The sequence below is a fragment of the Galleria mellonella genome, unplaced genomic scaffold, assembly GCF_026898425.1.
Source record: "Galleria mellonella isolate WM207_F2 unplaced genomic scaffold, CSIRO_AGI_GalMel_v1 utg78, whole genome shotgun sequence".
NCBI lineage: Eukaryota > Metazoa > Arthropoda > Insecta > Lepidoptera > Pyralidae > Galleria > Galleria mellonella.
Genome location: NW_026442151.1, coordinates 7613853 through 7630748, shown reverse-complemented (window position 1 = coordinate 7630748; position 16896 = coordinate 7613853). Strand labels below are relative to the sequence as shown.

At 37.0% G+C, this 16896-nt stretch overlaps 1 protein-coding gene across 3 annotated transcripts in view; it reads left to right on the top strand.

Moving 5' to 3' along the window:
• The window catches only part of LOC113517261 (beta-1,3-glucosyltransferase), a 43620-nt gene that overhangs the window by 18839 nt on the left and 7885 nt on the right, over window positions 1–16896 (top strand). For all 3 annotated transcript variants that reach the window (XM_031912483.2, XM_031912482.2, XM_026901891.3), the window contains exons 3-5: window positions 14012–14121; window positions 14590–14781; window positions 16431–16579. In XM_031912483.2, the coding sequence (XP_031768343.2) occupies window positions 14012–14121; window positions 14590–14781; window positions 16431–16579 (451 nt within the window). The remainder of the gene's footprint in view (window positions 1–14011; window positions 14122–14589; window positions 14782–16430; window positions 16580–16896) is intronic.

Genomic DNA, 16896 nt, shown 5'->3' with positions numbered 1-16896 from the left:
TAACATTCTGCATTTCTTCTGTATATAAACTGTAAGTGTGCGAAATTTCATACTTTGCCGTCCGCGCAATTTTGCTTCACATATTAATATATAGATACTACTACTATTATGTTAAGAACCGGAAATGATCAGAACTCATCACTGCCGTCATCATCATCATCATCATCTTACATATATCTACTAGCGACCCGCTTCGGCTACGCACAGTTTTTTTAAACAAAATTCTTACTGATGTCAGTTTTTACAAATGAAAGAATTATTAAAATTGGTTAACTAGTTTTTGAGTTTATCTACTATAAAAAAAAATCTAATCTTTACTCTTTATACTAAAAGTTTATTATATAATTTACCAAAGACTTAACCGAGCAATTTATACAGAAATCTGGATGAACTGATAATAAACTTTTGAAAATTTATTCAACTAAAGTATAACGTAACCACTTTTGGAATTTCGATATTGGCGTTCACAGTTCCGGGAAATTTTCGCAATCAGAAAATTCCAGAACGCCGCGGCCAAATGTTTTAATTGCTGACTCTTCAGCCTAGCTTTAGTTCCTTTCAGTGAGCATGGATCCTGCCTCTAAACATTTTATCATTTATCGTGCTTCGAAACATTTCCAATCTTGATTTTGTATCATATACTTTACAGCTGTATTTATTTTAATTCTCCATATTGGAATGTTAAGTCCGCCTCCGCTATCGGTAGACGCTGACGGGGCACCAGTGAAAGATGATAGGTGACGATGTAAGCAGGTCAGTTAGCCCATCGTGACGAATTCCACTAGAATTAACCATGATGGTTTCCAGAGGAACGACTTAGAAGTCGACCTGAGGGGTTTATTGCTGGCAATGGATCAGTTAGACCCCATTACTAACAATCCCTTTCCCCCCTTGCAGTCATATTAGCATGGCTATGTCTCAATTAGAAGGATGTGGTAATGAAATTATTGGGTATACAATAATTTCATTACCACATATATACCATAAAGACACTACATCTTACACCTGAAAAATGTTAACCGTAGTAACAAATGTTTGTGGGCTGAATAGCATGGGAGTTAGTATGTCCAGCAGTCTTCTAGTCTTGGATTTAATATCGATACCAATCCAATTTATAATAATTTTGCACTCATGAAATAATAATTAGATATTAGATCAAAATTGGGATCTGTTTGCAATAGTTTGTATTAGCAAATTACACTAATTTGCATCTATCAGAACAATATGGAACATTAAATCGCTAGTGTTGCAATCTTCCTTTGGTTGGTTCTAATATGCAACAGTGATGGTTTTCACTAATTTGATTTAATTGCAATTGACTAACAGATATATAGTCCACATGAAATATGCTTTAATAATACTCCAACAACTATAGAATCTCTGATAATACAAGAATATACAGTGCCGAGTCAATCACCATTATTCCCCGTTCTAAAGAACACGCTACAGCTGTCAAAGGGCAAACATTTTCGAATAAAAATCTGAACGAAATCAGAAAATATGGCGCGGCCGGGGTCGAGCACTTACATTATGTGAAGGTAAAATAAGTATTTGTTCGTATACTTCGGTGTATTACATATTGGTACAGATATAAAAATAACACATTGGTAGATAAACATCTGTACATATTCTCATATCTACGTATGAGTTATTTAGGGTTAGACTGTAGAAGCTTGAAGTGTAGTAAGTAATATTACATTCACTTACATTGTCTTACAAAGAGGATATATTAAAACATATCATATCAGCCTTTAACTGTCCACTGCTGAACATAAGTCTGAACATAAACCTACACCTTGGGGGATTTTGCTAGTTGCCACGTCTTGGCAGGTGTATTGGCTACCGCAGTTAGGCTGTAGAGATGTATTAAGAGGGACACTGCTGCCTATCCCTCGCCCTCCCTTAGTCGCCTTTTACGACACACACGGGAAAGGAAGGGGTGGCCTGTTTTACGCCGGGACCATATGGTAAACATATGACTAATATTTAACACATATTGCATGTAGTCACAATACAAATCCTAACTTTTTGATATACCTATTTCAAGGATAGAAATATTTTATAAGACATTACAACTCATTTGATGAGAACTATAAAGAGAAAATACTTTTATGGTCCGAACGTTTGATGACCTTAAAATCTGTTGTAGGTTATATTTTTTTTTAATATACTAAAATGGAATTATTATCCCTTTTGTACTATTGGTTTGAGCTGACGGGCACCCATGGGGTCAGTTGACATATGATCAAATTTACCAAGAAGAAATCATAAAGTTTTACATGACTGATAGATGGACACAGTCCGATAAACTAAGATAAAGTAAAAAAATATATATTGATATACTCGTAATTAAAAGAAATCTAGAAAAAAAAAGCATAAAATAAACTACACGCTAAGACTTAAATATGAACGTAAGCATGGACTTAGGCCAATGAAATCTTGAGGGCTTAATAAGAAAACATGTTTTTAATTTAGAAACCACTCGCAAGAATACCCAACAAATGACTTTGCTCTCAAAGACGATTAAATGAGAGACGATTGAATTCTGATAAAAGATTTCAACTCGAATGGCTCAGACTTATTTAAATCTTTGAACGTAAAATAGTTACAACCTTTCGTTTGCATTCGCATTGTACTTTCGAGTATATTAGATCTTTTTGCAGAGATAAATGCTATTCTGAATAGAATTTGTTCTAAAAATTGTATAGCTGTAATTTACAGTATGTTTTCTTTTATGGATGATGATGGAATGATAATCCAGTCTGCGCTATTAGTATACGTAGACGGCCAGTTAGTTCATCGTGACGAATTCCATAAGAATCAACCAAAATGGTTTCCAAATGGAAAGCGTGTGGAGGTCTACTTGATGGGGTTATACTGTAGTTATATTATCGTCTCTCTTAAAACATCACCTAAGCCTATCTGCGGTTGCCAATCCGCATGGTAAGCGTGACAATTTTTAGCAAAACCAAATGGTTTTTTTGCTAGTAGTTTGCTTATTTTAAGAGGGGCGCTGGTCCCCATCTCTAGGCCACTTACGTCACCCGCTGAAACGGAAGGGATGGCATATTCTATGTTGGAACCACAAGTAAAATATTATAGTACATTCTCTAATATTTGTTATGCCTATGTTTAGCAGTGGACAAATATGGTATGGTATGATATGGTTTGTTAGTCTTATCTACCACCTTCCTTAAACGTAATGTATTAACTGTGGAACCTAAAGTTTTGTTATTCTCTAGTTAGACTTCAGAGAAAATACATTGGCTAGTATTAATAATAATTGAATTTTGAATGAAATAAGTAAAAGGATGCAGGTATCAAGAATAACCTAGATGGAATCTTTCGTGATCATCCTTACTGTGGTATGCCTATTGTTCCATAAAGGATTTAAAGTTTCCGGAACCAGCGTGTATTCATGAGACAAAATGGGTAAAGTACAATTTATGGGGTGCAAATATGAAATGTAAGTTGGATAAATCGTGATATCTATGTCACAGCGAATTGAGATTACCAGCGATTCCATGAAATATGTATCACGAAATCTGAAAATATTTTAATCAAGCTTTCTGTCTGAAAAAATCAGTCTTATAAGAGATGTTCCATAGGTAATACGAGTACGTTGTATTTTAAATATACAATCAGGTATGTGGTTACTATTTTCCTGTAAAAGTTTTTAAATCTTGTTAAGTCTGGACTGCGTATTTAAAATATGTGTAAACAATGCAAAAGTTTAAAATTAAGTTACGTAAGTAAGTTACGTAAGATACGTTGTGTCGCTAAACTAAATCAATGAATTTTCGGCGTCTTTTTTAATTTTGTGGTATCTCTCAGTATTGCATAAAATTGCCTGTACTCTTATTCCCCCACGTCATGTACAAAGATGCAGACTTTTAGCCTCTCTTCTATTCAATTCGGAAATAAACTACTTCAATATAGAAGCAATAATAGGAAATAAGATGCTAAATATAGAAATCCAACCCTTAGATTTTCGGAAATGGGTGCAATCCTACGGGATTTAGCGTGAATGTGAGCACGAATTATTGATGCTACACTCTCGGCGCGCGCCATCCTCTGCCTTATATGGTTCACTTTTTAGCGATCTCTAAGTGGTTTCTTTTCATTTTTTTTCAGTAGAATAGATAATATACCATTCGTATCTTTCGAGAAGTTTTTTTTTATAATACAAAAGTAGCAAACAAGTCACTGTAGCCTATGGACGCCTGCAACATTAGGTGTGTCACGTGCACGTTGCCGACCCTGAAGAAAGGGGGGAAGGGATTGCTAGTAATGCGGACTACCAGTCCCATTGCTAGCAATATACCCTGTCAGGACGACCTTCACGTGGTTCCCCCTGGAAATCATCGTGCTGAATTACAGGTGGGCTAACTGACCTGTTTTTCATTCTCATCTATTATCACTGGTGCCTCGCCAACGTATAGCGATAGCACAGGCAAGGTTACCATTTCATAATTATCCAATAAAAGTAAAAAAACCTTGAAGGAATCTTAATATATCCTTTTTGAAGAAGAAAGAGGCAATAGTATTTATCAATTTATGTTAATAATAATATTATTTGAAGTAATGTTCATTTCATAATCATCCGACCAAAGTAAGATTGTTCAGAAATCGTCTATTCTTATACAAAACAGCTAAGTAGTGGCATTGTCTTGCGGCGTCTATTTCCTGATTCGTTAAAGTGAGTTGGCATATTCGAGTTTGCGTGTAACAACTCGGATCTCATATCTCATCGTTATTTGACATTTAGTGACATTGTAGTTTTTAAATTGACTTTGAAAATGGGCCAGTCACTCTTTTTGAGGGGATACGTCTTTTAATATTTTTAATTGGTAAAAATGGACGGTAACCCCGCCTGTGCTGTCCGTATACGCTAGCGGGGCATCAGTGAGAGATGATAGGTTGAATGACGAAGATAAATGCAGGTCAGCTAGCCCATTATGAGGGATTCGATAAATATTTACCACGATGGTTTTCAGGGAGAATTGACTTGGTATATTGTTACCAATGGGTCTGTTAGACTTCCCTTTTCCTCCTTCCCTTAAAAGGAGAGGATGATAGTAATGGAGTCTGGTGGTCATTTTGTTACCATCTGAGATCGACATACACGGAACTTTGGAAACTATTATGGTTTAATCAAAGGGCCAACTGATTTGACTTTTTTCTCATTAATACCCTGCGACTGTAAACCAATAGTGCAGGTGCGGATACCATGTTCATACATTAAAAAATCTAATATTTTTTTACCATCATTATATCAATCTTTAACTGTCCACTGCTTAACATAAGCCTCCACCTTGGGGGGGGGGGGGGGGGGGGGGTTTAGTAGTTGTCATGCTTGGCAGGCGGATTGGCAACCGCAGTCAGGCTTTTGACACGTTTTAAGTGGGACGCTGCTGCCCATCTTTTGCCCTCCCTTAGTCGCCTCTTACGACACCCACGGGAAAGGAAGAGGTATACTCTTACAGTATACTCTGTTATGTCCATGGTACTGCTCATGTCTATAGGCGATGGTTACACTTTCCATCAGTTGGGCCGTCAGCTTGTTTGCCATTCTAAGTTGTATATAAAAAAAAGGTGGCCTATTCTATGCCGGGACCACAGGGGACACAGTATTTTTTTATAAGCTACTTAATAATCTTTACTGATAACTTCATAGTTAATTGTTCAGGAACACATGAATACTATCCAGTGAGTAACTTAGTTCCACCGGCTCAATCCCAGCGGATTCTGATAGAAACCCGTCCATTTGCTGTGACGCGGCGCGGCTACGAATTATTGATGTCTTCCAATGTCGCGCACACCTGGCACCTGGCGCCTGGCGCCTGTTGATGGAAAGTTTTCGAAAGCGGATTAGCATACTGAAATAAATTGGCCGTCCCACTGTCACCGGTGTGTCGCACGTGTCGTGTGCAATGAAATCCTGGCGGAATATGTCGCGTTAAATAACTAATAGAAAAATATACCATCAAATTCAAAACATCTTTGATAAAGGTACTTTCTTAGTTATACAGTACTATCATACCTACTTGTACAACAATTAGACTATTGACCTAAAGTTGTCTTGAAAAGATTGCTCTCAGCAATAAGACCGCCTTACTGTACTTATACAATTGTATCGTTGTGTTTGTTATTTGTCTTGCTTATTTCCTATATTGTATAATGCAAATAAAGTATACTCATTCATTTATTCATCTTTATTCTAAAATAGATTTGTTTACAAGCACTTTAAAATCGTAATCTTTAGACAAGTCTACTGCAAGGTTCGAAAAGTTGTTATCTGCTGAGAAAAATCCGCAAGAAACTCAACATTTACTATTTCAAATCTCTGTTAATGTTATATGTAATTATTTAAATGTACCTACGATGTCTAAAACTGTATCATAAGTTTTTACAGGTAAATAGTACCTACATAACTGCTTCTTTATTGCCGACAATTGTGTAATTAAAATATGTATAAATAAAGCGAAAGGTTAAAATTAACCATGTACGATCGACTAACATCGTGCACGTTTGTCATTCAACATTTACCAGAAGGAGACTTTGTACAAAAGTCGTTTGCTTGAGCACCTCTGTCCTATTCGTGTTTCTACCGTGAAGCAGTTGTGTTTGCATGGCTGTGTTTCGGTTTGCAGGGTAGGATATGGTAGTGAAGTTACAAGGTACAGAGGAATAACACCTGAGTCCTAGCGTTGTATTTCATTAACGACGTGCTTCGGCTCCAAAATAGCAGGATGTCAGTAGATTCTGGAAAAAAACACCTGAATCCTCAGGAATATCAACGCATGGGGAGTATCATGGGCGAAACAATATACTCTGTTATGTCCACGGTACTGCTCATGTCTATAGACGACGGTTACCATTTTCCATCAGGTGGGCCGTCAGCTTATTTGTCATTCTAAGTTGCATAGAGAAAACTCAATCGTTTAGTGTGTAATCGTGCTCATTTCAACTTTCGAAAGCATCCATAGTGTTCGAATTTAATTGGTATCATGTAATATTAACAAGTGGCAATGGGCTGGTCACATAGCTCGAAAAACCGACAACCGATGGGGAAGAAAGCTTCTTGAGTGGCAACCACGTACAGGTAAACACAGTGTAGGACGACTCCCCACTAGATGGAGTGACGAGCTGATATGCGTTGCAGTCAGTGGATGCAGGTGGCTCAGGAATGTTCGTTATGGCAGTCTATGGGGAGGCTTATGTCCAGCAGTGGATGTAAAATGGCTGAAATGATGATGATAATGAATTAACAGACTGGTATTGTTTCATTGACCGAACTATATGGGATTAATCGTATTATGAATCCCATAAAGCGATATTTAACCCCCCCTAAGTACACCATTAGTTGGTTATCAGTTTATGTACTAATGACGATGGCACGGTTTATTTCCTCGCCTTAATTACAAAATGATTAACCAATTGATGGAATTGGTTGATATAAGGCCGCGCATAACTTATTAGATTGTGTTTGTACGCTTCGTAGAAACTTTCAGTGGAGCATTAAGGTAATCAATTATTGAAAATTCACCATGTACTCCCATTACGCAGTGTCATGAATAATGTTCGTCCGATTTCTGAAAAGGAAAACGTTGTGGTTCACGCACGTTACGACTTATACTCAAAAGGCCTCGAGTTAGAATTTGGTGAACGAACATATTGGTGATGGAGACGTTAATCAACGATCCATTAATGGATATATCAATTTAATCCAACTGATGGTAGTAGGCTTATTTCCGTGCAATGTTGGATTTTTATGGGATTTGTGAAATACTGAGTGTTACGTTCACCTTGTGGTGACAAATGCTTGATTACCCCTATATAGCACTACTATATTAGGGGGGAAAGGGATTGTTAGTAATGTTGGCTAACAGTCCCATTGCTAGCAATATACTCTGTCAGGTGGACCTCTATGCGGTTTCCCTTGGAAAGCATCGTGCTGTATTCCAGGTGTGTTCCTCACGATGGGCTAACTGACTTGCTTTTTTATTATTCACTTATCATCCCTCAATGGTGGGTTACTACTCATCCATTACTTTATTACAAAACTCCTGTTAGGGGGGGGGGGGGGAGTGGGATATTGTTAGCAATGGGAACTATAATATCCATTGCTGTTTGTAAGAAATTGCTTTTAGCGATAATATATATATATATATATATATATATATATATATATATATATATATATATATATATATATATATATATATATATATATATATATATATATATATATTCTATATAAATACTCCCAGTATACATCTCTTTAAGCAATTATTATTATTATTGCTAGCAATAAATGCTTCTTCCATCCTTACCTATCTATCCATCTTTCACTGGTGCCCCGTCAGAGTATATCGATAGCGCAGGCAGAGTTACCATTCTGTTGTCATCAATTAAAAAAATCTGACCTCAAGTTTCGTCATACACTGGTACCTCAGCAGCCACATAAGGTTACCATTCCATTTTCATGATATAAACATTTCTCTCTCTGTTAAAAATTATCTAAATAAACAAAACCAGTTATTTTAATGTAATAACTAAATTACTGAATCGATTTTGATAACATTTCTATGGGATCAAACTTTAAGTACATCATTTTAGATAAAAAGGAATTTTCCAAATCCGTGTGTATAACTGACAGAGTTACGAGGTAATAAACAGGAAAAAATAAATCCGAATTAAGGACCTCTTTTTTGAAATCGGTTTAAAATGTAAATATACTTCGCCTTTGCATAATCAATATTTAATGAAAATATGATAAAGCGAGTTAGTAACGAAATTTCATTAAATTAGCTACCATCTCATCCTTGGTTAAACGACTCTTGTACCAGTTTTGAGCAAGTCTTTTTTTATTAAATATACAAAGGCAATCTCAGACGGTTTTTTTTTACCAAGTATGTCAATATTGTCTTTGAAATGTAATTTAGATTAGAACAACAGATAGAGCTTTTGACTAATATAGCCGTTTCGCCTGTCTCCACTCGCCCCCGAGTCCGTTATCTTCGTTTCCCATGGGAATTCCTGCAAAGGGCAATTATATTATTTAAAGAAACCCCACAAAATTGAAGTTAAAAATGAATCAGTTGTGGTTAATTAGTTTTGTCCTAGATAAGTGTCAATGAATTTTTCCGTGAACACAATTTTGTTTACGACTTGTATGAAATAGAAATACTCCGGACGTCACCACCTCCGTCCAGCTTTTTTTTTATACAACTTAGAACGGCAAACAAGCTGACGGTCCACCTGATGGAAAGTGCTAACCGTTGCCTATAGACATGAACAGTACCATGGTCATAACAGAGTATACTGTGTCGCCCATGATACCCCCCATGCATTGCCATTCTTGAGGACTCAGGTGTTATTCCTTTGTACCCAGTAAATTCACGCCATATCTCACCCTTCAAACCGAAATAGCCGTGCAAACATAAATGCTTCACGGTAGAAACACGAATGGGACAGAGGTACCGCAGCAAACGAATTTAGTACAAAGTCTTCCTCTGAAATCTCCAGATATCCTAAATAATATGATTTCCATTGAAAAGAATGTTACTTGAATGTTATTCATTCGAGGCGCGCTATATTCGAGCAATACGTCTTCCACGATGCCGTTATAAAGTGCCCGAATGCGATTTTAATGTGTCGCACCTCAGGTGATCGGGAATTTGCATTATTCATGTCCGGGTTCGATTCCGGGGCGGCGCGCTCGGCTCGCGGATTTGTTCCGCTCCGGGCGGCACGGTATCTTTATGAAAAATTTACGTGCCGTTGATGGTAAGGCGAGCGAGCGGTTTAAGTTTGCGTATAGATTTTTAGTAGCATAAAAAAAAAGATAAATCCACGTAAACTCTTCCTAATGGGTCTATGTTTAGGTATTAATATTACAGAGGGAGACTTTGTACAAAAGCCGATTGCTTGGGTACCTCTGTCCCATTCGTGTTACAACTGTGAAGCAGTTTTGTTTGCATGGCTGTGTTTCGGTTTTAAGGGTGGGATATGGCGTGAATTTACTGGGTACAGAGGAATAACATTTGAGTCCTCAGGAATGGCAACGCATGGGGGTATCATGGGCAAAACAGTATACTCTGTTATGTCCATGGTACTGCTCATGTCTATAGGCGACGGTTATCAATTTCCATCAGGTGGACCGTCAGCTTGTTTGCCATTCTAAGTTGTATAAAAAAAAAATGTGAAAATGGCTTTGTACGTTTGATGACTTACCGCTCGGTAAGGGGGAGAGGGATTGTTAGTAAAAGGAACGTTAATACAATAGGTATATCTAACAATTTACCCTGTCAAATTGACCTCCAAGTGGTTCCCCCTGGAAACCATCGTGATTAATTCTTGTTGGATCCGTCACAATGGGCTAACTGACCTAGTTTTAACATCCTTCACTGGTGCTCCGCCAGCGTGTACCGATAGCGCAGGCGGGGTACCTTTCCATTTTCAGCCATTAAAAAAAAGCCGCTTAGTCAAGCGTTATGGAATCGTTTTAGATAGATGCTAGTGGAGTAGTAACTCTGCCTGCGCTACCGTTACTTGCTGGCGGGGCACCAGAGAGCGATGATAAGTGAAAATGAAACTTAGATAATTTTTTTTTAATGGAATGGAATGGATAATGGAATGGTAACCCCACCCGCGCTATTGGTATATACACCAGCGGGGCATCAGTGAGGGATGATAGATGAGGATGAAGCAGGTCAGTTAGCCCATCGTGACGAATTCAACAAGAATTGTTCACGATGGTTTCCAGGGGGAACCACGTGGAGGTCGACCTGATAGGGCATATTGCTAGCAATGTCGAACTCCATTGCTAACAATCCCTTTCCCCCAACTTAGATCAATCTGTTCACAACTGATAGAGTGATGAGGTAACAACGACAAAAGAATACAAAAGATTTGAGAGCCTCCTTTTTGAAGTTGGTTGAAAAACGCGTAAGGACATAAAGCTTTCAAAAAGGTTAGTGTACAGCGATGCTTATTGGATCCTCGTGCTATAATATGTTGTATGGAACTACGACAAATTTCCTTACACGATCAAATTAATATGCAATTAATGAACACGTCTGTCACTGCCTATCCCATAACCATTATATCATGACTCGTGCACCTCATCTCGGAAGTTCGACGCTAATCTACCGCCTGTCAGCTTCAGTTGAGTCGACGGCGTTTATCAACCGATGAATTATTCATAGACTAATTTTGTATTTTTTTTTTTTTTACATTTTCTAACTGCGGATACGAGAATAAATTTTATAATTTTTCAATAATGTTTTTTATGTATTTATTGAAATTTTATTGACCAATAATGGTATTGGAAAAATTGTATTTCGTAGTATGGTACCAGCATAGAATAGGCCTTTTCCGTGAGTGTCGTAAGAGGCGACTAAGATGAGGCGAGGGATGGGCAGCAGCGTCCCTCTTAAAACATCTCCAAAGCCAGTTAGGCTTTAAAGAATTGAATAAAGAAGGGAAAGGATGTGTCAGTTGCGAGAAAGACAGGTATATACTCTTTGCCGTGTTCGTTCGTTCTAATTAATGTAATTAGAAATATAATTTCTATCACATATCATTTAGCGTTCAATTTGAATAAAATATCTTCTAAATTTGATTTAATATACAGACAGCTGAGATAAATGTGGATGATTATTTGGCTGTAAGTTTGTAAAATTGACTGAAGATTTAAATTTTAATATCATCATCATCATATCAGCCTTCTACTGTCCACTGCTGAACATAAGCCTCCCCTTGGAGGGTTTTGCCAATAGTTGTCACACTTGGCAGGCGGATTGGCAATTGCAGTCAGGCTTTAGAGATGTTTTAAGAGGGACGCTGCTGCCCTTCCCTCGCCGTCCCTTAGTCGTCTTTTACGACACCCACGGGATAGGAAGGGGTGGCCTATTCTATGCCGGGACCACACGGCCTACTACACTATAGTTATTGAAAATTCTACAACAAGTGCTGTAATGTATGTAATATTGGTGTAATAAAGTTAACACTTTATACATAAATACATACATAAATATTTTTATACATATATGTATTCTTTTTTTTTATACCACTGAGGTGGTAAACAATCATACGGCCCACCTGATGGTAAGTGGTTACCGTAGCCTATGAACACCTGCAAGCACTACAGAGTGCTACAGAGGTACTACGCGCGCGTTGCCGACCCTGAAGAAACCTCTTTACCTTTTGAAGAACCCCATGCTGTAGTCTCTTGGGAAAACCTCGGCAGGGAGCTCATTCCACAACCTGAGTGTTCGTGGGAGGAAACATCTCTGAAACCGCACAGTACGCGACCATTGAGGCATTGACATGAGGATGAACTCCTTGTCGATGGCGAGCCGTACGATGGTAGAAAGTGGCTGTGGGCATCTTATTGAACAATTCCTAATAACAATGTATATTTTATATATAAATACCTATATATAAGAAATGATGTATCTGTATGTAAGTCACTAAACATAGCTGTCAATATAAACAGTACAGTATCATATGCCACATCAGTATCGTATGTCTAGCGTATTACCGTCAAACGATGAGTAATAGCGCCACCGCCCACAATACGAGCTGTCTGTCCCCATCAATCACTAGCAGCCAGGTACCGACGTTATCCGCACGGGTAACCGGTTAACAATGTCATACCGGTTATTGCTAGTTGCAGGTAAATCTATACGGGGGTGAAGTCGAAACCATTAGTGTTATATTAATGGTTAAACTGTACATTTCTTAACCGATTTCAAAGAAGAAGAAGGTTGTTGAATAATCCTGAATAAGGATTTTGAGGAACCACTCGATTTATTTAATTAATTTTGTGATAGATACAAAACGTTGTCCTGTTATACGAATATTTTTAATGAGAATTAACTTTTTCTGTTATTTGTGGTCACCATGGCAACGCGTGCGTTTCTCAGCTGCCAGTATTATTATCTATTTATTTATTTGAATAATTGAACCAAACTAAGCTCTATATATATATATATATATATGATAACATGTTTGTATTTATACAATGGACATATAACAGTAGGATATTTAACAGTTGTATAATAGGGTTGTATTTTTTTTATGTTTTTTACCTTTTAACTCCATCAGTTGGAATCCAATTTGGATTTTTTTTTTATCTGAAGGAACATACAGATTAATTATAGTTAGAAATTTTATCAAAATCGATTTATTAGTTTACTTAAGTAGATCTATTTATTTTTGATTAACCAACCGACTTCAAACAAAAGGAGATTCTTAATTCGGTGGCATTTTTTTTAATGTTCGTTACCTCATAATTCCGTCAGTTTTTTTTTTATGGATGGAAATGGTATGGTAACCCCGCCTGCGCTAACGGGATGCGCTGGCGGAGCACCAGTGAAGGGTGATAGATGAGAATGAAAACAGGCCAGTTAGCCGATCATGATGAATTCATCAGGAATTAACCATGATAGTTTCCAGGGAGAACCGCGAGGAGGTCGACCTGGTTGGGTATATTGTCGATTTGGAAAATTATTTTTTTATCTGAAAGGATATACTTACAGATTTGTTCTATAGAAATTTTATTAAAATCGATTCACTAGTTTAGTTTTTAAATACTTATTAGAGGGAGACTTTGTACAAAAGTGGGCACCTCTGTCCCATTCGTGTTTCTACAAGTAAGCAGATGTGTTTGCATGGCTATGTTTCGGTTTGAAGGGTGGGATATGGCAGTGAATTTACAGGGTACAGAGGAATAACACCTGCGTCCTCAGGAATGGCAACGCATGGAGGGTATCATAGGCGGAATAGTATACTCTGTTGTATATCCATGATACTGCTCATATCTATAGGCGACAGTTACCACTTTCCATCAGGTGGGCCCTCAGCTTGTTTGCTACTCTAAGTTGCTTAAAAAAACTTAATTTGTTTTTTTTTTTGGAATACAATTTAAAAATTTGTATTTAAAATATGAATACAATTTAATTGTTATTAAAAGATTATTAATTATATTTTCTTATTGCAGAATCGAGACATGTAGTGTTCGTTATAGTAAGTCAGCCAGAGCCGTACCACGCGAGCGTCGCCGCACGGCTCAAACAAGACATTCAAAACCAAGTATTGGAAATAGATAAGGTACCTATATTTTTATTTATATGGTACTAGCTTTGATGTCTTATGGAACCGAAACATGGTCCAACACTAAGAACAGGGGGAAAGGGATTTTTAGTAATGTAGACTGAGAATCCCATTGCTAGCAATATACCCAACCAGGTCGACCTCCTCGCGGTTCTCCCTGGAAACTATCATGGTTAATTCCTGATGAATTCATCATGATGGGCTAACTGATCTGTTTTCATTCTCATCTATCACCCTTCACTGGTGCTCCGCCAGCATATCCCGTAAGCGCAGGCGGGGTTACCATACCATTTTCACTCATCAAAAAAAACACACTAAGAACAAGGAATTACATAGAAGGAATGATAACTGCTCAAAATTAAAGGGCTTGGATTATCCCGAAACTAGTCGAGAACTTTCGACAAAAATACATTTAAGTCGATCCGGTTTTTCTTACAGTTAAAATAATAAGATATATCTCTACAGAGTGAAGCAAAAGTGCATATAACCCACGAAGAATTCCCAGTGCCAGGCGGCTGGACCATAATACCCCTGTTACGGCCACTAATAAACAAGTACAAGAATACTGACGTGCGATGGGCCTTATTTATCGAGCCACACACGGCGGTCAGGTGTCGCAATTTGTTCAAGGCTCTGGATGCAGCTGACAAACAGGAGGTATAGCTGAATATATACTATACAACGTATATATGTATAGATGTATGTGTGTATCGTATGCGTTTTATTGGGAATTGAAATATCGAGCTCCTTTTCAGTGGACTTTAAAAGGAGGTTCGTAATTTGTTTTTTTTTAACTTTGTTACCTCATTACTCCGTCAGTTGTGAACCGATTTGGAAAATTCTTTTTTATCTGAAAGGATATACTTACAGATTGGTTCCGTAGAAATTTTATCAAAATCGATTGATTAGTTTAGTTTTTAGATCAAAATATCTAGTGTTGTTATAATTGAAGTCAGTTTTTATGTTAGCCACAATATGTTGGAGTTTTAATACTGGCTGTTGACACTGAGGTTTTTTAGAACAATGTATTGTTTTTATGTTTATTCTATGTCAGATTTTTATAAGATATTTTTCATATTTTTTTCACTATACTTATTACTTTATATCACAAATACATGTATGTTTTATTACTGCATCCTGCTATTTACAACATAATACAGTGGTACCATGATATATTTAAGTATATAAATTTCGTGTAGTGAAAGAAATCCTTTCCCTCCTCTTTCTTTCTCGTAGGTGTCGTAAGAGGTTTTTCTAAGGCTTTTGATTATGTAGAACATGACACATTGCTGAAAAACCTAGCTTTTTATGGTGTCAAAGACAATGCTTTAAAATTAATCAAATCATATTTATCAAATAGAATTAAAAAAGTTGAAGTAAATAACGTTACTTCAAACGGGTCGCTTGTGCGAATGGGTGTACCTCAAGGGTTTATCCTGGGACCATTCTTATTTTTAGTTTATGTCAATAATCTTCCATTTGCCATGGATAAGATAGATGTGGCGTAGTATTATTCACAGATCATACTTCTTTTTGATTTTTAAAGTTGATAGATTAACCAAAAATTATGACGATGTGAATAGTGGTTTGGTTTACAGTTAATAATCTAATGTTGGAACGCTAAAAAAAAACAAAATGTTTAATTTTTTCTCTATCTAAATCATAATTCCAATTTTACTGTAAAATTCAATAACGAAGCTCTTGATTTTATAGATTCTATTGTTTTTTTTTGGAATCTCTCTTCATAATAAAACTCAGTGGGGTCTTTACATTAAAAATTTTGCAACTGGATTAAGTTCTGCGGCGTATGTTGTACCCAGGGTTAAACAGTATACTAATATTTAGACTGCTAGATTAATTTTAGTTACTTTCATAGTATGCTGTCCTATGGAATATTATTGTTTTATTTCTATTTTATTTATTCATAAATAAAATAAAAATAAAACATATGGAATTCTTGTTAATAAATAAATAAACAATAATTTGTATTTGAATGTCATAATAAGTACAATATAATTCAGAAGCAGAATATGAAAAAATAAATGAAATTAGGTACAAAAACAAAACTTACGTCCTTTCTTTTATACCACTAAGGTGGCAAACAAGCATACAGCCCACCTGATGGTAAGTGGTTACCGTAGCCTATGAACATCTGCAATACCAGAGGTATTACGCGCGCGTTGCCGATCCTGAAGAAACCTCTTTACCCTCCTTTTGAAAAACCCCATGCTGTAGTCTCTCGGGAAAACCTCGGGAAACGTCAATTTAAAGTAATCTCTTTACTAAGAGATATTTTTATTATGTAGGATGTAATGTGGATTGGTTACCCGTTGAGTGATGAAGAACCGACTATAATTCATCACTTCGCGTTCTACGAGGATCTAGAGGAGGAAGGCGGATTTGTGTACCCGAATTTCGCAAGTGGTTTCGCTATGAGAATGCAGCTTGTTTATTCGTGAGTAACAGCATGCTGACTCTAGTTATACATAGGTAATATGGATACCGATCCGATATCTATATATTGGGTTTCTCTGAACATTGATGGCGTAAGAAAGGTCATCACCCATTTCGATATCGCCCATATCGATCGGTCTTTTTTTTTATACAACTTAGAATGGCAAACAAGCTGACGGCCCACCTGATGGAAAGTGCTAACCGTCGCCTATAGACATGAGCAGTACCATGGACATAACAGAGTATAATGTTTCGCCTATGATACCCCCCCCCCCCCATGCGTTGCCATTCCTGAGGACTCAGGTGTTATTCCTCAGT